Below are 27,449 nucleotides of genomic sequence, written 5' to 3' on the forward strand. Positions count from 1 at the left end.
ACCCCAGCATCCTTTATTGTCCTGGTTCCTGTAGTTCAGTTCTAAGCACAAGACTAGAAAACATTCTGTAATATTTATGTCATAAAATAAAGAGGCTGAACAAGCTTGACTTTAAAGTACAAGGCACTTGAAGAGGAGAGAGACCATTTTCTTTTTGTTTACATGTTTATATTAGTCTTGATTTTAGATAGATATTCATAGTAGAGTACTACTTGTACCTCATCTTTTCACTGAATAGATCCTGGAATAAAGAAAATATGCTTCAGTCATTTTTCTCCCATTTTTTTATTCTGGAATCCTTTTTCCAGCTGCTTGTAAAACCTGTGGGGGTGATTACACCGTTACTGATGTGGGAGTAGAAAAAGGAGTAACCTGAATTTAATAACTCTGTGTATCCTCTCATCCTCATTGATTTTTCTTCGTTGCTTCAGTAGATTTTTTTCCTGGTGTACACCAGTGCAAACGTAAATGTAAATAAGATCTGTATCAGGCTCTAAAGATTGACACAGCTGCAAACTAATATAAGTTAGATGCATTTACATCTTTATTTTGTTTACATTTTCAAGGAAGGATGAGGACAGTTTTGGTAACCATATTTAAATTATGTCATGAGAAATGGATAAACATAGGTCTGTTCACACATGCACTGGACTTGACAGTAATAAGATCTTGCCTTCACTGAGGACAGCACAGCCTTCACAAGTCTGAGCTAAGCATAGGAAGTGTCATTTTCTGTCAGCACTGCTGAAGCTTTTTTTTTTTTTTTTGATATTTGCCATTTTTTGTCTTTTTAGTTCAATTTTAAAATTAATGTAAAAATAAACATGGGAAAACAAGCAAAGGAGACATATTGAGAGGAGGGTGCAATGAGAGCAGAAATGAAAACTGGATCAGTATCTTTGACTATCCTCTCTTTTTACTCTGCCATTTGGAGTTTGCTATGAAGGCAGCAAAGTGGTAGCTTTTTCATACCATTCTGAACAAAAAGCCATGCTATAAACCTGTGATCCATCCTGTGATGGGCAAAAGGGGATATTTTTTTCCATGACTATATTTAATTGTTGTGTGCATCTGTGAGCTCACTTAAACTCCATCTGTACACTACTTCACAAACACACAAACCAGCCTTCCCTGGTCAGAATTAGGTACATGTTGGACAACCCAACTTCTACATGAATTTCAGGAAAAGTGCTGAGGAAGCTTTAAATGTCCACATTAGTAAATATTCTGCTTATCAGCCAGAGCTCCTTGTTGCAGCTAATGGTACCTGTTTCTCAGAGACAACACATTTCCTGATACTTTTCTACATCCAGTTTCACTGAGGAGAGGACCTTGATTGGTTTTGGTCCTTTTTGCTGTCACTATTGCCTTCTGAGTAGTTGATATTTTGTCAGTGACAGAGAATCTGCACTATTTATGGGTTTTGCACTATAAAACTACTGCAGCCCAGTCACATGGCTTCCTTTCCTAAGCCATCTGTCACAGAGGTCTGGAATTTTATGTGAATGTTGGTTGTGCAGACTTAACCCAAGTTTTTTTATTATGAAAAATGTCAGCAACTACAATATTTAGCATTTTACTTTACATTGGTCATTAAACTTGATTACTGTAGCTCTGTTTCATTGCTATAGTTACATATCAACTATTGAAGCCAAAAAACACTGGGGCAATCATGGCAGAGCTGTATTGTCAGATCCTGGAGCATGTGCTTGGCACTTATATAGTTAATATCTTGGATTTTTGTAACTAAGGTTTATTAATGCTGGTATAAAAATGTATTTGATATTATACAGATGGCATAAGATGTTGTGGTTACTAAGTTATTATCCAGGATAAGCTGCACTGTCAAATTCAGGGCTTAAAACTATCACAGGAGATTAAACTATTTACTAAAAAGGGGCAGAAAGATATAACCAAAGCGTCTTAGTATGAACATATTAGAAGTGTATTTACTTCCCATAAATATAATAAAACATCTCTCTCTTTAAGCTGTATGATTGAAAATGTGAACTTTGCTATGCAGCAGAAGCATAAGAGGTGCCTGAGTTTCTGAGAACGAGGGTCAAGCAGATGGCTTGGTGGTGCTTCGACCTGGGTGGTCATCTGGCTGAGGCACAGAATGGAATCAGGCTGTCTAAGTGAGGAGACATTGCTGGGCCTGAAATTTTCATCTTCTACCAGCATTTTCCTTCTGATGAAAAAGATTTCATCAGACATATTTTACCTTTAAATGAGAGATCACTGACAGTGGTGGAAGGCGAGGCTGCATGAAGGAAGCTTGCACCTTCAGCCCAATTGGTGTGGCCAGGTCACACTTTCCACACAGGGGAAGAGTTCCCCAGTTCACCACTACCCTTTTCAACATCCTCAAACAAGTATAACTTTCACTGCCCTATCTTTCACCATTAAAAAGTTGACTAATCACCAAGCTTCAGCAATAGTTAATGGGAAGAAAGAGAAAGGGGCTCTATTTGCTAGTGTTCCATCTCTTCTTAAGGAAGAGGTGGAAGAAAGCTGGAAGAACATACCTGGACATACCTGTCTCCTTTTCACCTACAACAGAGAATTTAGGAGATTGCCTTATGCAGCAGGTTTCCTTTTAGATTATCCAGGTTAGAAAAATCTTCATCTGGATTTAGATGTCTGTCTCCTACAGTCATTCAGCACCTAATGTATCTAGCCCCAAATGCCCAAGTGATATCTGGGCCTTGTGGTGATGTAAATAAGGCATAGTAGTGATGACATGATACAGAGCAGTGTTAACTACAGCATTCCACATGTTAAATCTATGACCTTATTATTTATCTTTATAGTCTTTGAATGTTTTCCACATTCTTTCAGGGCAACATGGAACTAGACTACCATGTGCGCCTTCCCCTGCTTGACTTTAGTAACTGTTGGCAATAGCAAGGAGTTTTATACTCATTATACTCATCCCTCTATACAGAATAGGTCAATATGCAGGGTTGCATATTGAGCATGAGGAGAAATTTTTTGTTGCTTTCATTAGTAAGTTACCATTAAAGGAGCTTTTTGTCAGTCCAAGAAGAGCAATATGTCCCCTTTTTCCATGGTCAGACAGGGTAAGGCAGAACAGCAAACTTTCCTTCCCTTGTTCTTGCACTGTTAAGCAGTCCTTGTGCCTTCTTGTGAGCAGGAGCTGCTGCGGGAGCTTCTCCCAGCCTGGAAAGAGAAGCTGGGTGTCTCCCCAAACTGCACACCTCCCTGCAAGCAGGCTGCCTTCTGCTATACTTCCCTGGTAGCAAAGTTTTTGTCATCACATACTGCATTTCTTCATCAGGGACAACCTCCTAAAGCCCTTCCCTTGGTTCCCAGTGGTCTCAACGCAGACCTGTGCCATAGTGGCCGAGTCAAACGATGATTAAGGCAAGATGTTCTCTTGAGAGACCTACAAAACCAGTGATAATTTCTGCTAATGTGCTACTTTTAGACATGTTCCTTTCCCCCTCCTTCTCTACCCCATGATGCAGATGTTGTAATATTTCCAGGGTGTGGGGGGAAGGGAGCATATCTAATAGTAATGCTGCTGCTGACCTAAACAATGCATTAATGCTTTTAACTGTGAATTGGGGTCATAGTTCTCTGTAAGAGTGAAAAGATCAAGAAGATTTAAAGCTAAACTTTTTTTAAATAAAACTATATTTAGAGTGTATAGGTTATGGTTTAGAGGCATCTTATTTAAATTCCACTTACTGTGTTTAAGCTGAGATGCAGGGATATCATTACTGAGGCTACTCTTAAGTCTGCCTAAGAGTTGGACATTAGCTGACATAAATCGAAAAGCTGGCTTTAGATTCAGATAAATGTAAATAAATCATGCCTTTGTATTTATCCTTTAAAAGCACCACAGGGTTATGTTGCAGCCTCACCACGTCCATATCTAAACATGTCTCTGTCTCTTGTTGCACGTCAGGGAGCTGAGATAGAAGTGGATGAAAATGGCACTCTGGATTTGAGCATGAAAAAGAACCGGAGCCAAGACAAAGTTATGCCTCTCACTTCTTCCAGCACAGCACTTCCTACTCCTTCCTCATCTCCTTTCAAAACAAGCAGCATCCTGGTCAATGCAGCCTTCTACCAGGCTCTTTGTGAACAGGAAGGCTGGGATACACCAATCAACTACAGCAAGACCCACGGCAGGAAAGAAGAAGAAAAAGAGGTATTCTTCCAATTTCTGAATGACTTTTCTCCTTGGATAAGTGGTCATCTGATGGTCTTTGGGATGACTGATCTAGTGCAGTTTAAATGGAGTCAGTTTCCACAAATAGAGGTTTGTGAACATTGAGCTGACTATAATGTCCTCTCAGACATGGCACAAAACAAAACCACACATTCCTCACTTTGAAAAATCTTGCTCTCAGAGCCCACTTGTGAAGGCCTGCAAGTCTCTAAGTCTCCTTTCTTTGTCTTCCTTTCCTATTCCTCTATTTCAATACCAAGTCTGGCTTTATCTTTTTCTCTTGAGCCTAGTTGTCCAAATCTCTATTTCTTATATTTTTCTATAAATCAGGAAGGGATCGTCAGCACTTTTAAAGGCTAATTAAATAAAATCTTAGTAATTAACATAGAGAAGCCTGTGCAATAGCTTTCTGAAGCAGAATAAAAGATGTCCCACTTTGGAGTTTTTATTCAGCTTCAAATGCATTACCTCCCTGTTTGGTTTTACATATCAAGTAATAGCATTTGAACATTGTGCTTATAACAACATGATCTTTTGCTCAAGTATCCAAACTGGCACTTCAAGAAGCCATAAGCAGGTGTAACTCTGCTTAGGACTGAGGTTAAGGGATCCAGGCCACCAGTTTCAGAAATATCTAGAAATAAAAGATAATTCTGTCGTGTGAAGAAAGATAATCTGTCAGCACTGAGTGGAGATCTGTCTGATGCACTTTTCACTATGGTGGATTGCTTCTCAGAGGTTAGGTTGCCTTGAAGAGCACTTTGTGGCCACCCCTGCGGGGCTGATGGTGCTCCTTACCTCAGGAAGGAGAGCACGAGCCCTGTGTCAGGGTTTTGGAGTGGGTCTGACAGGAGGTGGTAGGCTGAGGGCTCAGGCTCTCCCCGTCCATGCCGCATACTGAGCGAGCACATCCAGCTTGGAGAGAGCTGCCTTGCTGCAGGGGATCAGGCGGTGTCGCAGACTTGGCAAGGGGCTTGTTCTGCTGCTCCTCCTCCCTGCTGCCACTGCAGCTCAGCAGGAGCTGTGGCAGGAGCACCTCCACATCCCCCTCAAACCTTGCTGGGCTTTCAGAAGGCTGCAAAGGGTGGCTATTTCCCCCTCCCTTGCTGGCACAGAGGTCTGGAAGCATCAGCAGACTACACAACAGGACATAAAGGTCTGTGCTCAGGCGCTCCTGCTCCTTGCACTCAGTCCTTTGACACTGTGCAGTTTGTCCCCAACCAAGGATCTGGCCCCAGACCTCTGCTGTGAGCTTTTGTGATTTCAGGGAGCACTGACATGTCCAGGGATCTCCGGGCCAGAGGCTCTGTCTTGCAGATCAAAGACTGGCAGTTATCCTGACGCAAGGAAAATGACTGATTATATCTATTTCTAATTCATTGTTATCTGGTTCATATGCACAACAGTTGCTTAATTTTGGTGGTAATTTCCAGAAAATATTGTCTTTCTCTCTCTCAGTGAAATAGCCTGTCCAGATGCCCCCTTAAAAAAAAAAAAAAAAATCTGAATTTGGAAAAAGCTCAAAATCTCTCCAAAGGAAAACGCCGAGAAATAACTAGAGCTGTCAGTTAGTTCAACTGTCAGTTCTCCAAAGATTTCAGGGCTTAAAAATGTTAAAAGTGCCAGATGCTATTATCTGTTATTCATGTTACCATTATGTTCTGGTCTTTGCTGAAATCAATATAAACTTCCATCTGTACATTAATGGAGCTTCATTGCTAGCTTGCTTGCTTTCTCTGGTGTGCATGCGTGAATACACACATGCTCTTTGCAGGAAATAGTGGTGTTTGCACTGCTTGGCCTGATTTTCCTTTTTTTTTTTCTTTTTGCCTTTTAGTCTGGAATTCTTCAGCATTTTAATAGCATTTAGTTATAAATCTCTTTAAATGGGAAAGGAAAAATTATACACCAAAAGGCTGGACTTGACTAGCTGTGATGATCACCACCTAATAGACCACAAAGTGGGAAGTGCTAAAAGTGTTTTCCCAAAGGATTATCTCTCCCTCTCCCTCTAAGGTTAAATCTCTGGAGAAGCACACGGGCCAAGGTTTGATGTTCTATGCTCAGTCCTAAGTGCAGAGGACCAAAAAATATTTGTCCTTTAGGTCTGACCTACTTGTTTCAGACAGATACAGCCTCTTTTGGGCCACATCATGTAAGATCCTAGAAAGGCAGAGCTTCATAATACCTTTGCTTGCATTCCCTTTGCACTGTCTTCCTTTTGCAGCTCCTACCCATCTGAAGATTTCATGCTGCTAGGCTAATACCAAGTGCTCCATACAGTGCTCCATACAGTGCTAAGACAATGCTGAAGAAATCACCAGTTTACACATCTGTGTCTCCCTCATTCCTGGAAAATATATTAAGGGGTGTTAACTAGGAAACAAATTGTATTCCTGCTCTGATTCTGATTAGATGATCTCTATCATCAGTCATGCTAGTGGCTGTAGATGTACTCAATGTCTACCCTCATCTTGCAATCTTTATTTTTGTCAAATGATTCAACGGAACATCATTAAACGAAGCTGTGACCTGCACTGCTGTAGTATTTTGTTAAGCCTTGAGGTACACAATTCTCTCTGTGCAGCAGGTATCAGACAGTGACATGACGAATAACTCACACACACCAGTTTTTGGTCTAGCACCAGCAAAGGACCAAAAGATAACTTTTATTCAAAATAAAGAGCATAAGCTATACACATATGAAAATGTTAACAAACCTTGCATCACAAAGAGCTACAGCTGCTCTTCTTGGCTGCAGGTGCATCTGAGGTATACCCACACAGTGTAGGATCCCAGTGGAACGTCACAGTAGCCTTTCTACCACCCTCCATGCCGGGGTCCAACCAAGTGGACCTTTGACAAGAAGTGTAAGTGGCTGATGCTACACAGCTAGCATCCAGCCAAAGCATACACTACATTTTTAGAAATGCAGTGTTGGTCCTCAGCTCAGTGGTACAAATGTTAGCTGGCAGAGAGGAAACTGAGAAGCCAGTCTTCTTCAGCCTCCACTACATTAAGTAGAAACCTCTTTACCTGTGTTTCTTGAAGTTATTTTGCCATCTGCACATTTTCAGCTGGGAACTGGGAGGACCATTTTGTTGTTTCTTTTGGGAGCTTTTGATTTTATAGTGAGTTACACTGCTGATGATACCTGCAGGAGTTGCTTTAATGTGTATGTAAGAAACAGAGGATAGCACTTGTGGACAGGGAGAGTCAGGAACTCAAATCCCCTTTCTGTAGATTGCAGTGGCAAAACCACCCCCGTATGCCACTGGAACCGGGATTTACCTCAGTGATGGAAAACTGTTTTGAGATTTCTTGAATCTTTAACAAAGCTGGCATTCATTTTTCCCCTTTTGGTTTTTAGTGTTGTAGTTTCTGTGCTTGGAGGACTTTCAATTCTTTATTATTTCTTTACTAATGTTTTAACAATATCTTCAATTTTCTCCATTCCTCCTTATCTGAAGTTTTCCTTTAGAAATAAAATTCTAAAAGTCTGAAATAAATCAGGGTTGGGTTTGTGGGTCTTTTTATTTTATTTAAAATAATTATTTGATAAATTACTTTGCAGAGTGTTTAGGAAAGCTGAATAGATGTATTTTTGCTTTCTATATTTGTAGCAGATGAGATTACTCTCAAACAAACCAACCCCACAAGTGTGGTTGCAAAAATCAGTAGTAATTGACACAGCACTATCATGGCATGCTTTCTATATGAATGTGTAGTGTGAGTTGCAGTAGGCAGTATGTAGCCAGCACCAGAAAGCAGAAGGAAGTCATATTGAGGATCCAGTCTCCAAACAGGCCAAGATGAGCTGCCAAATCTGAGGACCATATGGAAGCTTTATCAGAAGAAACACCCCCACAGAGCTTACAAGGCCCGTTAGGCAGAATCTCCATTTTCAGTCCAGATTCTCCTCAGCCCTCTGCTCTGTGTTAACAACTCTGCAGCCATCCCTGTGCCTCTGTCCTGCCATGCTCAGCAGCTGCACAAGCCCAGAGCATCTATGGTACCAACCCCATGAGTTTAGCAGGACTTGGGAGATTCTCCTGTCAGCCACAGGCAGCAGTTTCAGCTCCTGCAGGCAATAATCTCTGGGTGATATCTACTTGAGTATTGCAAATACTGAGTATTTTTGAGTCTCAAAACCAACATGAAGTCCCAGAAGGGCATAACAGAAATTTGAAAATTGATGCTATAGGCTTTGGAGAATTCTTGAACAATGCAATATCCACAGAGCATCCCTCTAGAAAGGAAATACTTATCCTTCATAAAAATAATAATAATAATTGAAGGCATTTATTCTCAAAACAACACAAACCAAGCAATTTTGAAGTGATCAAAGAAAATTTTATTGAAAAAAAAGAAATGTAATTCCTTTTACAGGCTCTGGATTTCCAAAATGCCTTCCCAAGGGAGTGAACATTCATGGTGTATCCATCAAGCTACTAATAGTAGAAATCAAGAACTAGCCTTAGCAGCCTGCTACTAAGTAAACTTCAAAATGGGTGTGCTGTTATTATTTTTGCTTTAACAAGACTCTGCTTTTTGGATAAGCTAGCAAGTTGTTCCACCTTGCAGACCTCTCTGTACAACAGGGGTTTTTAATTTGTGATTGGAATTTTGTAACTCACAGTGCAGCCACACTTGCTTCAACTGTGCACAAAACTCAGTGGTGTACTTGCACTTCCCCTTATTATGGAAGTCCTATTTGGCTCTCTATGTATTGAATTTTTATTCAATATGCTTTTTGTTTTCTTTGTGTATTTTTCTTTGGCCTTCAGCAGAATTCTATAAATCTGGACCACACTTTCCCCATGTATAGCTTCAAACCAGCACCTGCCTTTAGGAATACTTTCAGAAATATACAGTGTTTTTAAAAGTCTGATGTACTAAATTGTCCTCATCTCTCTCCATCATTCCTTACGACTTTTTACATTTTTTTATTTAATGTTGTCCAAGAGATTCTCATCTTGCCACAGCAACTTATTTGTTGAATATGTGGGAATCCTTGACGAGAGAAACCTTTAATCACATTCTCATCTAATATTTCAGAAAGATCCAGTGAGCTCTCCCGAAAATATGGAGGAAAAGAAGTATCCAGGAGATGTCTCCATACCAAGTCCTAAACCCAAGATCCATTCAAGAGATCTCAAAAAGGAACTCATCACGTGAGTCACAAAAAATGTCCCATTTACACCTGCCCTGCTAAAAACTGACCACACCATTGTTCTGAGCACTGGCTTGGAGTAGATTTGTGGGAGCTGAGCAGGCAGACTTGCAGAACAGTTCACTGCTGTAGTTAGTTCCCTATTGTCTATGCAACTGAGCAGACTTGAGGTCTGGGCCTGAAAAAAGCCAAGGTAGGTCTGGGCGGTTGTGCAGAGTAATGACTAATGTTACACTGAGTACCACTCTTTGTTCCTCAGATAAACAGGGAACAAATGTGCAACACCTGCCTCTACAAAACAGTTTTGCAGTGTGCTATAGATTGGCTGTGATAATACTTACGTAATTAAATGAATTTTGTTTGGGCACTCAGCATTACAAACCCACTGTTGAGAGTTTGAGGAGGAGTCCTGGGGATTTCTCAGCTAGGAAACATTCGAAGTTCATAACAAGGTGAAAGCCAAGACAGAAGTTGCCCCAGGATTTTCCAGTCTATACAAAAGCTGTGTTTAAGTCCTTCATCTGCTTCCTTCAAAGCAGAGTTGGTTGTTTCTGTCCTGCTGAAAATCCAGTGGAACACAAACTCACAATTGGGAGAACAGGCTAATACTCTCTTTTCCCAAGCACATACTCACTTGCTCTGCCTTAAGCTCCAACACTTTGCTGTCTAAACCAGGATAATTCCATTGAATGTTTCTGTACAGCACAGTGTGTTCCGGTTTAGAATGCTTTCAGTAAAATTGTCCCAACCAGCTCATAATACTAATAACTTTTTAAAATCTCATCTAGGCTTTTGGGAAAACCCTTTTGAATTCATATCAACACTATGCTGGTATCAATAGAGTGTTGTTTTTTTTTTTTCCTGTAATAGTCAGCTAGGACTTAGCCATCACTTACACCACTTTTCTTTCTGTCCAGACCAAAGTAGGTCTCTCTAGACATGTGCACTTTTCATCACTTAGTGATGATGGTCTGTAGTGTCTCACTGCAGGTTCACCCCAAAATAAGTGAGCCACATCCCAGCACCTTGCATCCTGCTCCCCAGACTCAACAGCACTGACTCAGATGTGTTTCTGTCTACATTTCCCTGGAGCAAGCTGCTGTGAAGAGTGATTCTTTCTTCATGCAGTCTGTATGTTGTCTGCTCTCCACATATTGTATCTGTAGCTGCTGTTCATGACCTAAATTGCTACAGGTCAGGTTTGATTTGCCTCTTCTAAAACAAATGCATACAAAAATCACAGCAACTTTACTTGTAAAGACTAATGGCCTTTTTTTCTAATATTTATTCATTTGTGATATTGACCTGTTTTAAGACTTCTGAGGGAGCTGGGGTTGTTCAGTCTGGACAAGAGGAGGTTGAAGGAGACCTCATTACTCTCTACAACTACCTGAAGGGAGGTTGGAGCAAGGCAGTGGACCAGCCTCTTCTCCTTGATGACAAGCAGGAGACTAGAGGAAATGGTTGCAAGTTGCATCAGGGGAGGTTCAGACTGGATATTAGGAAATATTTCTTCACTGAAAGGGTCTGCCCAGGGCAGTGGTGGAGTCACCATCCCTGGAGGTGTTCAAGCACCATGTGAACCTGGCACTTAGGGACATGGTTTAGTGTTAACCCTTCAGTGCTGAGTCGAGGGTTGGACTGGATGATCTTTGAGGTCTCTTCCAACCAGATATATCCTGTGATTCTGTTTGTAAAATACTTTTCTAGTCTCCTAAATAATAATTATTTGTTATAACTAATAAATATAAACTACAAATAATAATTATTATTTATTACTATAACTATTATTTAGTCTCCTAAATAATAATTTTTATTATAACTAATAAATATAAACTACCAATAATAATTATTATTTATTACTATAACTATTATTTAGTCTCCTAAATAATAATTTCCAGTTTATTTACAAGGGCAATGAGCAGCTTACAGCAGTTTTATTGTATTATTTTCACACAGAGAGTAGAAAAATCCATCCAAAATGTAGCTGTCAAGAGAGTTAAGTAAGACACAGTTTTAATTTTTCAGAATAACCTATAGGTAATACAGGGAACACACTGCACTTCTGTGATCACATTGAGCTCAGAAGTTGTACAGAACAATTCAATACAGGTGGCTCCATCATGAGGAAGTTTCTAAAATGGCATTTGCACTTGCAGAGAAAGCATTCTGACATGGTTAGCTCAGCTGCAGTGAACTGGTTTGTAAATGCCACCTCCTAGCACATGCTTCCTGTTTTTCTAAGTCACTTCTCTTGCCCAGAACTGCATTGTTCAGATTGAACTGGGCTGTGAAAATGAGGCTGATGTCTGCCTAAGGCTTCTTTACAGATTTGAAAAGACTCTTAGCACTCTGCCAGCTCAGAGAAAGCAGCCAGGTGAGGATCTTAGGTGCCTCATACTCATTACTGCAGAGCACCAGCTCGAAGGGTTTGTACAGTGTCTGCTTGCCCTTCTTATCCATGGGCCCAGTGAAGGAATACACAGTCCTGTCTAAGATGACTCTGGAGGGCTGGTGTTATTGTTGCAGGATGTTGTAGAAAGGCTCACTTAATTCGCCTATTCCTCCCCTTCATGCACAAATTGCATTTCCTGACATTTTAGCCCGAGTTGATAAATAAGCTCAGTGCTATGGCTGAGGAAGAACAGAAGCTATGATATCATCTCCAAGTTCAAACTTCCCTCCATCTCTTGGCATAAAGGGATGCATTTGTCTTGCTAAGTGTACACCACCTTTGTATGACTTCTCAGTAGAGCTGAGAAACATCTTGGGAAACTTCTGTGCTGATTGTTCTATGAGCAACTACAGCCTATATTTTTTCCACTTATGTCAGCAAATAAAGCTTGGATATGTTTCTAAAGTGCCTTATTTTAGTCAGAAGTCAAGGGAATTATTTTGAATATTACTGTTTTCTGTCCTGTGTTATACAGGGAGTAAAATCAGAATTTCATCACTAACACTTAGGAATTGCTGTCAAAATTAGGAACCATTAATGAGACTGTCCTTTCAAGAACACATATTGTAAGAAAAAAATCTACACAAAGCATGGTCCTTTCACATTAGATAAATTTAAAAAGTAAGGTTTTTTTAATGCTTTGAATAGAGGAAATAGGAAAAAAAAAAAATCCCCATCCCAGTAATAACTGAAAACTGGAGATCTCATATCAACTTTGCTAGTTCACTGCAGCATCATGAGAGTGTTGAGATGCATAATGATGAATGTGGTTGCCCTAGGATCATTACCCAAATCATTGTAGGGCAGGGTGAGCTATGTGGTGTGTTATTCATACTCTGATTTCTCCTTGTATCTTCTTTGTACAGCTGTCCAACTCCAGGATGTGATGGCAGTGGTCATGTAACAGGGAACTATGCCTCACACCGCAGGTGAGAAACAACAGGAAGCCTAAAGCAGGCCATGGAGCTACTTGTACCTTTTGCCATCTTTGTACATTTTTATAGTAGCCACAGATAAGTATTCTAAAGTAATTGGTAAAGAATAATTCATGTGGTTGTTTTTCCTGTGTTTGTTATATTTTTGAAGGTCTCAGCAGACCAGTGGAGTGAAGCAGCACATGCTGCAGTTGCATGTCTTAGCTGAGACCAGCAGAGAATGCAGGGCAGGGGATTGGAACTAGATGATCCTTGAGGTCCCTTCCAACCCTAACAATTCTATGATTCTATGAAATCATTTAGGAAAGTTTTAATTTCCCTCAGCGTACTAGCACTCTGTAGACACTCACGAGATACTAAATGGTGTTTCTACAGCTATCTCTATGAATGGCTTTGAAATCCAAAATCTGCCAGCAATCTGAGGTTGCTAAATATTTTCCTCAGAACAGCCTACAGTCAATAGCCAATCTCTGGGGACTGAAATGATCATTGCCTGACTTTCCCTTTGGGAGCAGAATGGAAGCAGTTTCTGCCTTCACAAAGCCATTTGGCCAGGTGCTCTATCTGACCTTCATGTAGCAACATAAATGAAGGACTTTGTGTACTTCTGCCTCCCCATGAAAAGCTTTACAGGGTCTTAGAAACCTTTGGCCCTGACTGTGTATCTTCCCAGCAATTTAAAACCCACAGCCTGACTGCACCTCCTTTGCCAAGAGCAAATATTTGAGGATCTCTTTTTTCCCCTTGTAAGTCATAGATTGTCTGGAGGTTACTGTTTTAACAAAAATGATTGTTTGAAGGTTGATGTTTTAAGTTAAAAAAAAAAAAAAGTTCAGTTTTAGTAAAATATTTCATATCATGTTTTTATTTCCAGTGTTTCTGGGTGCCCGTTAGCTGACAAGACATTAAAATCCCTTATGGCTGCTAACTCTCAGGAGCTTAAGTAAGTATTGAGAAGAGATGTTGTTATATATATTTATTTATATTATATATATATATTGTTATTTACCTTCAGTCAACATGTTCCCTATGGTAATGCAGTTGCTCACTTCAATTGCTCTGAGCTACCTCAAACCTTTGTCCAAAACTTGAATTGGTTTGAAAGCTTTTGAGTGAAATAGAGCTTACTTTTCTCCATTTGTCTTTTTCATTTCTGTCCCCTTTCATTTCCATGAATTAACCATGACCTGAGGGGGGATAAAAAAAAAAAAATGTAAACCCTAGGAGAGAAACTTCTCTCACAGTATTTGTGAATCAGAGAGAAACAGAAAATATCTAACATGCAAGACTGGTCTGGCAAATAAATCAGTCTGATCCAGCTAGAATAAATTAGAATTATTTAGTTAGAATTAAATCTAGTTTAAAAAAAAAACAAAACCAACTGAAAATTAGACCAGAACTCCTGAAAATCATTTTTAGCATTCACTACCATGTACTATGAGTTTAATGTCACTGAAGCAGACATCAAGTCATACGATTTTGTGCTGGCATCATTCTCACCATGAAATGTCACTTACAAAAGGGCTGTGCAAGCTCTGCTATATAGACAGATGTATAGGGACATATGAATATTTCAGAAATCTGTAGTCAAGAGAGGCACTGGCAACCAGTCATCTAGTTATTGAATTGGCTTTGTCAATAAGGATGTGGGGAAAAGGAAAGGATAATTAGAGTTCTTTCATAGCTTTCCCTCTGCAACTTGTAAATTGGATCCCATAATAGATGGCTTGGAAAAACTCATGAATGTGTGTAAAAAGGGGAGAATCCTGTGACTGTCCTTTCTGTCCTTTGGGTTCATGCCTAGTCCAGTTAGAAGAAAATAAAGTTTGCTCATAGCTCTATTAACACTGTTCTAATGGTATTAACAGTAGGAGTGACTACTGTTAGGCTTGACTCAGTGATTAGTCACAAGCCAGCTTCATCAGATAAATGTCAGTGGTCTCACCCTCTAGCCCAAATTATAAACAAAATGCTGAACTGATGGTAGCTGTGGAGTTGAACCTACTGAAGAAGCAGCAAAAAGGCAAAAAAAGGCTACTAATATGGGCAACTGTTGAGAGTGGTTTCCAAAGCCAGGAGATAAACTGACACATTGGCACAATGCTTCAATTTTTCCATCACTGAGCGTCAAAGGTATAAAATTCAGGTTTAGTCTGTTTTGGAAAGAGCAGCACCAAAAGCAAGGGGCTGCCTTGTGAAAATGCTGACAAATTTGAAGTCATGTGCTGAGTCATATATATTTGTCCCTGCTTTTATTGGCTTTCTGCCATACATAGACACTCACACAAATATTTTGAATAGTTGCTCCTCATGCAGCACCCCTCCCCTCCCCATATTCATGTGTGAATAAGGAAATTTGCATACCAATATGGTTATTTTTCCACTAAAGCTTCTAGAGTTTTGGTCATGCCATAAGGAAAGAGGAGCAACAGCATATGACTTAAATGACAAACTGCACACTCTACGCCATGTATAATAAGTGAGTTGTGAAAGACAAAGTCAAAGTTCATGAACGTTTCACAGACAGAAATATGTTGCCTCACGCACTTAGCATTTAATTTCAATTAACTAGAAAAAAGAGCAAAAATCAAAATCTGTTCACAGACAATTTGCAAAAGGGAAAAGGGGCTAAACAAAATTATTTCCCACACATGTGACCACCTTATTTTAGCTTCCTGCAGGCATTGTTCAGGTGAATTTTTCAAAGAAAACCCTGCTTTTGGTAAGCATTAGCTGGATGAAATCTTGTGCCAACACCTGCAGTGGTGCTTGCACGGGTACAGTATTGTGATACCAACAGTTCATTTTACTATTGCTATATGAGCAGAGGGCACAAATGCTCCTAGAATCAGGCCATGAAAGTGCCCTCATGTACTTAGGCATGGATATGAGAAAGCTGTGTGTTTTTTTCCAAATGTTATTCGTGTTTCATTTGCCAGAATCAAGATATGATTTTGGCTTCAATTATGAAAGTCTAAGCCAGGAAAGATGCAAGGCTTCCATGTGATCTACAGCTTGGAAATAAGGAAGATCTGTTCAGAAAGTGAGCTTTGGAGTCTGAGTCAAGCAATGTTTCTATCTGTGATTTCTTGCTGCACAAAGCAATGTAAGGTGGTCAAATTAAAACATACTAAATTTGATGATGACTCAGATTTTAAAGCTATAAGGGATAATTGTGACTGATTATTTTGTTTCACTGCAGAGTTTGTTTGCAGAGCCTTAAAGAACATTAAAAGTGTACTTGAGATAGATTTTTACTTACAGTTCAGAGACTTCCAGGAACAGGTGGTCAGTCCTATCCTTAGACAGATTCTTGAAGTGCATAAATGCCAATTTTTAGGGAATAAAAGTACCAGAAATGTCTCCTACAAAGAGCTTTGCTGAATTAAAATCCAGTCTATGCAGATAGCTCTTTTATCTGTGATCATCTGATAAAACAAGTAGCCCAAATTAATAGCCATAGCATTTGGCAGGTGTTCTGGATTTACTTGGGAGCATTCACACTCTCCAGACATCTGCTCCTTGCCCCATACTCCACACTCAGACAGGTCAACCTTTAGCTCTACAGAGTCAAGCATATCTGGCCCTCTGCAACCCACACCTCTGCCTTTGCTGTCAGTGTGAGGAATGTCATTCTGCCAAAATATTTTGTTCAGAAACTGTCATCACGAAATGTTTTGACATTGTCTTTAAAAAAAGCAAATCTGTCCCCTTTCTTCAGCTGAAATTATTTGCTGATTTCTACTTGAATCAGGGAATAATTTTGGTCGTGTCCAAAAGAAATCACATTTCTGACAATTTAATTGTTCACAGAAATAGAGTTTTTAATATTCTGTGAAGAGATACACCTGCATACTCAGATGTGATATTACAATTCTATTTGTAGATGTTTTCCATGGCAGCCTACCCATGACTAGATGAAACCACTCATCTCCTCACCTCAGAAAGATTCAGTAACAACAGAGACCCTTAAGAGAGCATTGAACAATGCAAGTTTCCTTCACGGTTCAGTACAAGATTACTTGGCACAGCTCTTTCTATAATTCTGATTCTCTGTAAAAATCATAGTGTTCAAAAGGCCCCTAGGGATGCTTAGCAAAGAACTTTGTGCTGTATAATACAGAAACCTAGCAATGGTTGGCACAGCTTCTAAAGGTAAATATTTGTGTTTGTGCTGCTTTGTGTGCTAAGGTGTGCTTCTCTTCAAACAAACAACAAAACCCAAACCAAAACAAAGCCCCAAAGCAAAACAAAAACTCCCACAAGGAACACGATAGCCTTAAATGAAATATAAATCTGGACTTCTTAAAAGGAAACTTCATCCAGTAAGGTCCTGCTCCAAACCCTACTGAAGCCAGTGGAAAGAGCTACTAACTCCAGTAGGCTCTTGGAGCACATTCTTCATGCATGACGAGCAATTAAGAAGCCCTCCCAGTCCACTGGCAAACACACAGCAACAGGCAGGTTTGTTTCTTTCCATTGTATGGATGTTTTAGCATTAAACATTCGTACTTGAAAAGGCTTGTTTGTTGCACACACAGAGCAACCCCTTAACTGTGAGGCATAAGCATAATCCAAATGCCAAACTGAATACCCAATTGAAGCTACTGCTAGGAAGATCTGCTCCTGCTGTATGCTTATGGTGCTAGAATATACAAATCATTCCATTCAAATTCCAGCTTTCATCTACTGATGCCCAAAAGTAAAACTGCTTCTCTGCTTCTGTTTCCCCTTCTGTAAATACTGGCAAAGTGCTTATTTATATCTGTACCTGAAAACATCAGAAGAATAGCAAACACATAACAGTAAATTTACAAATAGATCTATATCAGACTGGTTTTTTATTATTATTATTATTTTCATTGTTTATCTAGTACAAGGAAAAATATTTGGAAAAAGCAGTGTTATAAACTAATTCAATCTACACATCACATGCAATCTATTTCCCATACCTTACTAAACTTCTGTTACTAAAAAACCCATAGCATGTGAAAGGAGTCTGTTCATTAAAAAAAAAAAAAAAGAAAGAAAAATCAACAGAAACTAGTTTTAATTATGCAACCAAAGCTTTGCTGCTTTTTCTTCCACCCCAGACAGGCTGCAGGAGGTGCACAGTGTTTCCTGTGTAGCCCTGAAGCTGTGTTTGGTAAGCTGCCTGTGTTATTCTGCAGGTGCCCGACACCTGGCTGTGACGGCTCTGGCCACGTCACGGGGAACTATGCCTCCCACAGAAGGTAAAACCTGTCCCACCGCACGGGGCTGCAGCACTCAGGGCTCTCAGCAAGCAGCAGCAGCAGAAAGAGGTGGCTTTTATTCTGTGTGCTTCTTTCAGCTTATCTGGTTGTCCTCGTGCCAGGAAAGGAGGTATCAAAGTGACTCCTACCAAGGAAGAAAAAGAAGACCCTGAACTTAAGTGAGTACTAAAGCAGCAAAGGGGAATATAAGTCTATCAGAGCTTAGGACTTGAGACATCCTAGGAGATAGAATCACAGAATTGTTTCAGTCTGAAAAGATCTCTAAGATGGTTGAGTCCAGCTGTAGACCAAACACCACCATGGCCATTACACCATGTTCTGAAGTGCCGTACCCACACATTTATTGAACATCTCCTGAGATGGTGACTCCACCACCTCCCTGGGCAGCCTATTCCAGTGCCTGACCAATCTGTCTGTAAGTAAATTTTTCCTAATATCCAACCTGTCACAACCTGAGGCCATTTCTTCTTGTCCTCTCACTTGATACTAGAAAGAGGAGACCAACACCCTTCACTTTCAGTGACTTGTAGAGAGCAATGAGGTCTCACCTCAGCTTCCTCTTCTCCACATTCAACAACCCCAGTTCCCTTAACTGCTCCTCACCAGACCTGTTCCCCAGACCCTTCACCAACTTTGTTGCCCTTCTCTGGACAAGCTCAAGATGCTCTGGTTAGTCTGAGCCATGTGAGAATAGTCTGGACCTGGAGCTGAACCAAGTGTTTCTGCTTTGAGGGAAGCTGGTGGAGTCCATCAGCTTGGAGCTTGAACAGTGAGGGAGGATTGCAGTATCTTCTTGCAGTGGTCCAGTTATTTTAAACAGTGCTAGGAAAGTGCCACAGGGTTGGAGAATTTGGCAAAATGAAGGAAAACAAATTATTTCTGCCTGTAGTGAAATCTTATCTTCAGCTAATTAAATCAGAGTGACACTTTCAAAATATGTCCCAGAGAACTCAAATATATGTATATCTCCTGTCTTTCCTCTATAAATAAAGCAGAATTTCTCTTAAAGTGGTAACTGGAAGCTCAGTAGAGATTCACACAATGTTGTTCATAATACTTGCTAATGATCTATGAGAGGCTGCACAACAATGAGTGGCACAAAATATCCCAGACCTTCCTTTGCAAGTATTTCCATGAGAGGATACACATTTTGGAGGCAGGAGAACCCACCCTCTGCTTTATGCCAAAAGTCAAGATAGAGAGGAGAGAATGTTGACTTTCCATACACTTGCAGAAGTGTGATTTACTGCCTGAGATTGAATTTCTCTTTTCTTTTCTGGTAAAATACTATCTAAATAAGTGTTTGTTGGGGGATTTTATGCTGTATGACTGCATTTTAAATTGTCTAAATTTAAAGTCAGCTGAACCTCCATAACTCAGCTCGACATGAATTTAGATGCTCAGGTGCAGCGTGCCTCCAGGGACCCAGTCTTAATCCATTAACAGAAAGTGGCACAGGCAGCTGGAATTGTTTTCTCAGAGTTTCTTGAGACTGTCTTTGCCTGCTCTGTCCAGTGAAAATGAGGATTCCTTTGCTGTGTTTCTGTAGATGTCCAGTGATAGGCTGTGATGGCCAAGGTCACATATCAGGTAAATACACTTCTCATCGCACTGCTTCTGGTTGTCCTTTGGCTGCCAAGAGACAGAAGGAGAGTCCTGTCAATGGGTCTTCACTATCCTGGAAACTGAACAAACAAGAGCTGCCACACTGTCCTTTGCCAGGCTGCAACGGGCTGGGTCATGTTAATAATGTTTTTGTCACCCACAGAAGGTATAACTTTGTCTTTTCTCTTTTCATTTCTCCTTACCGTTCCACTGTTGAATTGGCAACAGGCCAGGTCACAGTCTGAATAAATTGTGCTGAAGTCTCTGAAGTAACAACATAGTTTGCATTGCAGCTGAAGTACCATGGATCAGAATAACTTGCAGAGAGTTGGGATCGACTTTTACCTTTTTTTTTAATGTTCCCAATGCAGTGTGACTTCCCAAGGTCTTTTCTTCAGATTAGCACAGTTTTTATATGGCTTAAAATTTGAGTGATTTCCTAGGCAACTATGGAGTTATATCTGTATATCTTTTATGGAAAGTACAAATATCATTGAAATGTCACCAGAAAAAAAGGTTTAGCAAAGCAATGTCTGCATTCATTTCATTTTTTTTTCTACTAGTAGAAAAGCTGGTTTCATGAACTTTGTATTTAAATAGCTAGAGCCACACATAGAGCTCACGTGGATTACACAAGTTTGAAGCTGTATAAATGTTACTATCCTTAGGGAAAAAAAAAACTTGTCCTTACAAAGCAGGAATCACACATCTAACTAGTGACAATAAACACTACAATTCTGTGAAAGCACTAGAATAATTTGGCCATGTACAATCAACATTGCCCAAAGAATCTGGCTATAAAATCTGGCTTAATACCTGGCAAAATCTGTAACATGAATTACGTGTGTGTTCTTCACCTCCTTTGCTTTCTTTCTAACACTCTGGCCCAACTTCTCCAACACAAAAATGTCCAAGGTGACTTGAACAAATTCAGTCACAGTCCAATGTTATCCTTTCTGATCTGCATCCCCTGTTGAAGTCTTTATATCAGGAGACTGCAGTAATTTGGGACTAATCAACTCATGCTGAGCAATATGATAACTTCTTGTATATGTATCATAAATGTTTGTTAGCTGGTTCCAACTCATATTACAGATGATGTCTGTCCTGCACTCAAGGTCATGTTAGTTAAAATGAAGTATCAAATGTATTTTTGTGATATGATCCCCTTCCCTAGCATGCCTTACAAGTTAACCCATGGTTTAGAGCCATTCCTCCAGTTGTCTGCTCTGGGCAGAGATACAGAGCAGCATTTTAGAACTGGAAAAGTAGCAAACTAGCATATTTCCCTTTAAAACTTTTAGCTAACTCATTATGAAATTAAAAAAAAAAAAGCTTTTTTAAAATTTTTTTCCACGTGGAAACTGTTACGAATTTTGGTTTTAATTTTCACATATACAAAAGAAGCCCCAACCACTTTCCCATGGAAGAAAATTTCCCTTCACTCCTTACATGGCTACATCTAAATACAAATCCTTCTGCCAGTTTTTTTCAGGATATGGATAGTTCTTCTTTCTTATTTATAAAGATAGTATTAAGACAGTGCAATTCATCTTAGCCCGTTAGTGGGCTATAAAAATTGCTTCAGATAATTACAAGTTGATGAAATTGTGAGCTTGGAAATAGCAAAATGTAATTTAATGTGAGGAGTGGTTAAAAGCAAACTGGCTGTATAATAGAACCATTCCAAAAGGTTATTACAGTCCATGGGGTATACCCAGACTTATTGTATGGATCATTATTATGTATCAACAAAATGATACAACAGTTGTGCACTGTGGAAATCATTCCAATATCTGATTTACTATTTACTTTTTTTAGCAAACTTGCCATTTTTAAAGGACTTGCCCCTCTCTCCTGGAGAACAAGCCCTGAATTAAAACAGTGTGGAGGTTTGTCTTTAGAGGTGTTGGAACTTCAAGAACTCCGTAAATGCATCTTCACCTAACTTAATACTAGCTGCCACTGTTATTTTGATTATTTCTAAAATATGCTTAAGAGATGTTTACTTCTAGGTTGAGATTTCTGGGGCATTTTTCAAGCTGGAATGTAGAGTTAAATGGCTCTTTGAGTTATGTCATTCCCCGAAGCTACGCTATAATGGAGACGCTGATGTGACCTTAGGTACAGAGGTCTGTCCAAGTGCATGATAATATTGCCTGAAAGGATTGTTGCCATTTTCAAGTGGGCACTAATGTTGTGTGGGTTTTTTTGTTGTTTGTTTTTTTTTTTTCTCCCCCTATCCTTTTCAGCCTGTCTGGATGTCCTCTGAATGCGCAAGCCATAAAAAAGGGCAAAATTTCGGAAGAATTAATGACTATCAAGCTTAAAGCAAGTGGTGGTAAGGAGATTTGTAAAAGATGATGACATTTATTTAGATGGAAGGGCCCTGACTCCCATTTATACTTATGCCCCTTTATGCCATTCTGGCATTAATTTCTCGCTCCTTTCAGTTGTCTCCAGCAATAACAAATCTTGCATAACAAAATTCTTTGCATGAGAGATTATAAAAATCTTATAATTGACATTGTGATAACACTGAAGGTATGCTCTCATCTCATCTCACTCACAGCATTATTTTTTTTCCTTTGGATATGCTTTTAATATTGTTATTACTCTTAAACTGTTAGTTACAGATCAGGAGGACTTTTTTCCCCCCCTTTGAATATGCTTTTAATATTGTTACTGCTAATAAACTATTAGTTACAGATCAGGAGGACTTTTTTTTCCCCCTTTGAATACGCTTTTAATATTGTTACTGCTAATAAATTATTAGTTACAGATCAGGAGGACTTAGCTATCTGATCACTGTGGTAAAAAGGGATAAATACTGTGTGCAGAAATTGGTTCCTTTCCCTAACTCGATCACCACATGGGTTCTCTTCTGTGCAGTACTTTGACAATTTTGCCAACCCAGGTAGTAAGTGTAAAAGGACAATTACCAAATAGGCATAGGGGGAAATACATAGGAAGCTCCTTTCTTATACAACGCACTTTATTATACAGTTAGGCACTGAGCTAGGATTCAAGGAACTTAGTCTTTATACCTCCAGCTACTGAGGAAAACAGCTGTGCTATAGTGGGCAGATGAGTTTGGTTCACTGAGATAGGGATTGCTGCCACAACTGTGGCACAAATCCCAAGGCAGAGCTGGTCTCAGAGTGATCCTGAGCAGAAAGAGGGACATGTATTGCCAGCAGCTTGAGCTGCTCACTGTTTTTCAGGACAAGGTTTTCATTAAAGACTTGAATGTTTTTAACTTTGCGATCTAAGTTGTGAGGATGTAAAAACCTTCATTCCCACCCACCTCCACCCCCCCTTTTTTTTTTTCTGTAATGCTTGCTAGCTTCCTAATCCTTTCCCTTTTGTTGCTATTTACATTTCACTATTTATCATGTCACTAAGGCTGCACTTCTTGAAGTTATTCTGCACAGAGATTTGCCCCCCCAGAATTTCTTGCAAGATCAGAAGCAAGTACAGATGAGCTTACTGTCAGCAATTATATTAGTGGAGAAGTTTTCCTGGGGTGTTGCTTGTTGAAGAAGAATTGCTGATATGTTTCTTTTAAAATTAAAACCCCGCATTGTAAATATACCCTCATGTTTTATAATAGACTTTCCTCTTTCTGGGCAATTTTTCCTTTCTGTACCCTCCAGCTTGTAGTTGTACATTGCACTGGAGAAAAAGAATTGTGAGACACACAGACTCAGAAAGTCCCTTCTATGTTTCAGCTCATATGGATGGTTTACAGCTAGGAAACAATTTTGACAGTAAAAGCAAAGTAAGAGGCAATTTAAGGAACAAAATCTTGTTCCTTAAAGATTGTTATCTTGAATCTTGTTCCTATCTTCCTCTTGTTCAGTAACAGATGACACAGCTCATTAATCATACATGTGGACACTTTTAATCTGATATTGATATTTCAACTCTTTGCAGGCATTGAGAGTGATGAAGAAATCAGACACTTGGACGAGGAAATAAAGGAACTAAATGAATCCAATCTTAAAATTGAAGCTGACATGATGAAACTTCAAACCCAGGTAGGACATTGATGTGAACGTTTTACCTTTTAGAATGCTGTATTTAAGCACAATAAATAATTGAAATGCTATGCAAACACTACCTTTAAACACAGTCCTCTGTGCACTTGTTTTTGCTATCACTCTGTGGCACTTCAAAGTACCAAAATCCTACATGTTTGTTGGGGGTTTTTCCCCCACCTTTTTGTTTTGTTTTGTTTTCTGTAAATAAGCAGCAGATTCCTGGGGATTGTCTTAAAGATCTGGTGAGTGACAAAATCAGGGCAGTTTGGAGTTAATCCTGGCAAGCAGAAAAATCGTATTTATCAAACAGAACATTCATTTTCCTTTCCAAACCTTTGTGGACCAAACTGTGTAGAATCCCACCACTGTGGTTTTTAGGGAGGATATTGCCTCTTTCCAGCACACTCCAACTCTTAATGCTAGTGGACTTTCTTCTTATGTGTACCCATGAAAATCTCCCTAGTTCAGTTCATCCACTGTCATTTAGTCAAATACTTTGAAATTTGCCTCCAGGCAACACCTGGTAAAGAATTGATGCCTTTTGCTAATTTGTGTAGCAGACAAGTTTGACAGGAGCTATGGAAAAGAGTAATTTTCTATCATTCTTTTGTATGCTGGAGAGCTTAAATCAGCTCTCCAGCATACAAAAATGTGAGCTGAATACATTCATCCCTACAGAAACTCCTCCATGCACCTGGGAGCTCACCTGGGCAGACTGGGTAAAAGCAAGGAGAGAAGCTTGCTCGATAGCTTAGGAATCAGAATTTAAGAAAGAAAAGTCCTAAATAAGATCTAGGAACTTAATATGAGTCAAAACTGTTCTAATCCAAGCTGAGTATGACCAGACCCCTCCATATTCATTCCACACTGGAGTTGATATTGTGGATTCATTGCTGGTTTTGCAATAACCACTGCATTTATGACCTAAATAAGGGCGAGGTTTATGTCACCTGCTCTGGATCTAAATAATCTGGCTTCACACTGCAGACAAAGTGGGGATATCCATCCTAAGCTGCACTGCAGTGGGGAGAGGTTGGTGATGTTCAGTGTCAGGACACATATTTCAGTTCCCTCTGGTGATCACTGTGCTGTTTACAGAGACATTGCCCAATTTATGCTGCCACATTTCTTCTCCTCAGACTGCTCGCTGGTGAAGGCAGTCTGACCAGCAGAGCCCGAGCTGAACTATAGCTGAAGCAATGTGTCCTCTACATGGCTTACTCCATTTCCTCTTCATGTAGCCTGGATGGGTGTCAGGCTGCTGTGAACATCCTCCAGAGGAGAGGCTGTAGTGGGATCACAGGCAGGCAAAAGGAATTCCTTCCTTTGGGGACAGCTGATGTGTGACGGTGTGTGAGGAATGAAAGTGGCCACAGCCAGAGACATTTAAGTAGTGCAGAGATGTGCATCCTAACAAGCAGAGGGAGGGATAGCAGATGTCACTGCATTGCTCCATTGCAGGCACAGGGGTTACAGTCCTTGGTTTTGCCCTGTCCTGCTGTGGGGTGAGGAGCTGGATAGCAGTAAACGAGGCCCTGCCATTGCTGCCTTTGCTTTTTCAGCACTGCTTTTGACACATAACCCTGGGGGTTGCTTGCACTCGCAGGGCTCTCACACTAAAAGGATGTATTTTGCTACCTAGGTTGCTTTCTCCTGCTCTTTCCTAAATCCCAATTTGCATTCTCTTGGTCGGAGCTCATCTTTGCAGAGGTGGTTGTATGCTCAGCCTCTCAGTTTCCTTTCCACTCCATTTTTCTCTCATTGTTGCCAGCCCTGTCACTAATCCCAGCCAGCTCACAGCTCTGCCCTCTGCCCAGGAGTTGGGCAGAAAAGTAGCACAACAGCTAATAGCTGTGACCTTGCTATTGTGGTGGATCAGCAGGGATGCTGTAAGAGCAGGAGAGCAATGTACACATCAGCCTCCTTTCTCCTTCCCTCTGCCAGCCCTGAGGCTACACTCTCCATCCCAGCTCCACAGTGACCTTCCTCCACTACGCCCAAGCTGATTTCTCTCCTGCTGCCACAGGGCACCCTCCAGTGCCTTGCTACCACAGTTTCTCTGTAAACCAGCAGCAAAGTCCACCAGTTCAGAGCAAATACAACTACTTCCTTGCTGTGCATATTGTGTGGAGAAGTTATGTCTGTCCTAAAGAAACTTATACCTGGGTCTCAGATCTGTGACAGCCGCTCTCTGTCACACAACTGCCATCTTGGGTTCAAACCACAGTTACAACAGTGCCAAGGGTCTGTCTGTGTGTTTGTATCTGCTTGTGTCTTCTAGATCACATCCATGGAGAGCAATTTGAAAACAATAGAAGAAGAGAACAAACTCATAGAGCAGAACAACGAGAGCTTGCTGAAGGAGTTAGCTGGCTTAAGCCAAGCCCTCATCTCCAGCCTCGCTGACATTCAGCTTCCACAGATGGTAAGACCACAGCCAGCAGCTTCACACCTTCTTTGAGACTGTTTTGCTAGCACTTGAAGCAGATGAGCAAACTCAGAGACCAGCAGGAGCAGCGGAGCTGCATTAGCAGAGAGCTCTTTTAGCCTAATTCACTCTGCAGAGATGCTGGATCTGTGTGATAGCAGGCACAGGACTGAGCCAGCACTGGTGTCCCTGGGCTCTGCAGGGAGGGCTTTTCCCCCACTCCTCCCTAGATGAATGTCCACTCTGCATGAAGAGGATCTTTATTCACTCTGCTCCTAGAACAAAACTTTGACCTGATTCATATGGGTGATTTTTCTGGAGCTTCTCCAAAGCTCCATGTCCTTGATGTCTCACTGGCAAACCCAGGTGAAACCCAGAGTTGCAGTCTCCTTTCCCCACATTAGGAGTGCTGCTGGGAAATTAGGTGAGGACAGTTAGAGGGAGGTCAGCCACAACCCCAGAGCCAAACAGGCCACAAACAAAAAGCAAGTTACCCTGATGATAACATCTCCAATCCCTTTCCTTGCTTGGAGAGTGTGTGGTTCCCCCAGCACATGCAAACCCCTTCCTTTCTCCAACCCCTCCATAAATTTGGATGGCTGCCCTGTTTATGGCTTCTCTCAATTGCCATATCACTGCCTTTCCATGCTTTGGGGTTATGTGTTTGGGGTTGGTTTTGTTGGGGTTTTGTTTTGTTTGTTTCTTTTTCTTTTTTTTCTTTTTTTTTTCTTTTTTTTTTTGGCCTTAATTTTATCTCCTACAATTATAATCTGTTTTGTCTTCATTTAGGGGCCAATCAGTGAGCAGAATTTCGAAGCATATGTAAATACACTCACAGACATGTACAGCAATCTGGAACGGGACTATTCCCCCGAATGCAAAGCTCTGCTGGAAAGTATCAAACAGGCAGTGAAGGGCATCCATGTGTAGGATGTGAAAGCTGCTGGGCAACAGAAATTACTTAACAGCAGTAAACTCCAGATGGATCTGTTAGGAGTTCATGTACTGCTAAGGGGTGTAGGTTGCCATGCTGCATTTACAATTGCAACATTGCACTAATTTTTTTTTCCCAGCTGACGTAAAAATAGAGAATAAAACCACAACAGACTATTTGTATTAACAGCAATGCACTCTGTTAATATATTATATTTATTTCGGTACAATTCCTTTTTTTTTCTTTTTTTTTTCTTTTTTGGTTTTCCCTTCTTTTGCACTCAGTTTTTTTTTTTTGTTTGTTTGTTTGTTTTTTGTAAAGTGAATGTAAAAAGTGTGTGCAACTATTTTTTATACTTTTTATTTATTTCTAATCAAAGAGTTGCAGTTTTTTTTAATATTTTCACAGCATTTTTGCAAC

The 27,449-nt window shown here is 40.2% G+C and overlaps 1 protein-coding gene across 5 annotated transcripts in view; it reads left to right on the forward strand.

Annotated features, from left to right (window-relative positions):
• The window catches only part of ST18 (ST18 C2H2C-type zinc finger transcription factor), a 154,949-nt gene extending 127,924 nt beyond the window's left edge, over positions 1–27,025 (forward strand). For 3 of the 5 annotated variants that reach the window (XM_054394633.1, XM_054394634.1, XM_054394635.1), the window contains 11 exons: positions 3,935–4,180; positions 9,260–9,375; positions 12,696–12,758; positions 13,639–13,707; positions 17,936–17,998; positions 18,097–18,177; positions 19,569–19,790; positions 21,877–21,965; positions 23,561–23,664; positions 25,949–26,092; positions 26,885–27,025. In XM_054394633.1, the coding sequence (XP_054250608.1) occupies positions 3,935–4,180; positions 9,260–9,375; positions 12,696–12,758; positions 13,639–13,707; positions 17,936–17,998; positions 18,097–18,177; positions 19,569–19,790; positions 21,877–21,965; positions 23,561–23,664; positions 25,949–26,092; positions 26,885–27,025 (1,338 nt within the window). The remainder of the gene's footprint in view (positions 1–3,934; positions 4,181–9,259; positions 9,376–12,695; positions 12,759–13,638; positions 13,708–17,935; positions 17,999–18,096; positions 18,178–19,568; positions 19,791–21,876; positions 21,966–23,560; positions 23,665–25,948; positions 26,093–26,884) is intronic. The other 2 variants (XM_054394636.1, XM_054394637.1) reach the window with 1 other exon arrangement.
• The last annotated feature ends 424 nt before the right edge of the window (positions 27,026–27,449 follow it).

This window comes from Indicator indicator, chromosome 31, assembly GCF_027791375.1.
Source record: "Indicator indicator isolate 239-I01 chromosome 31, UM_Iind_1.1, whole genome shotgun sequence".
In the NCBI taxonomy this organism is placed as follows: domain Eukaryota; kingdom Metazoa; phylum Chordata; class Aves; order Piciformes; family Indicatoridae; genus Indicator; species Indicator indicator.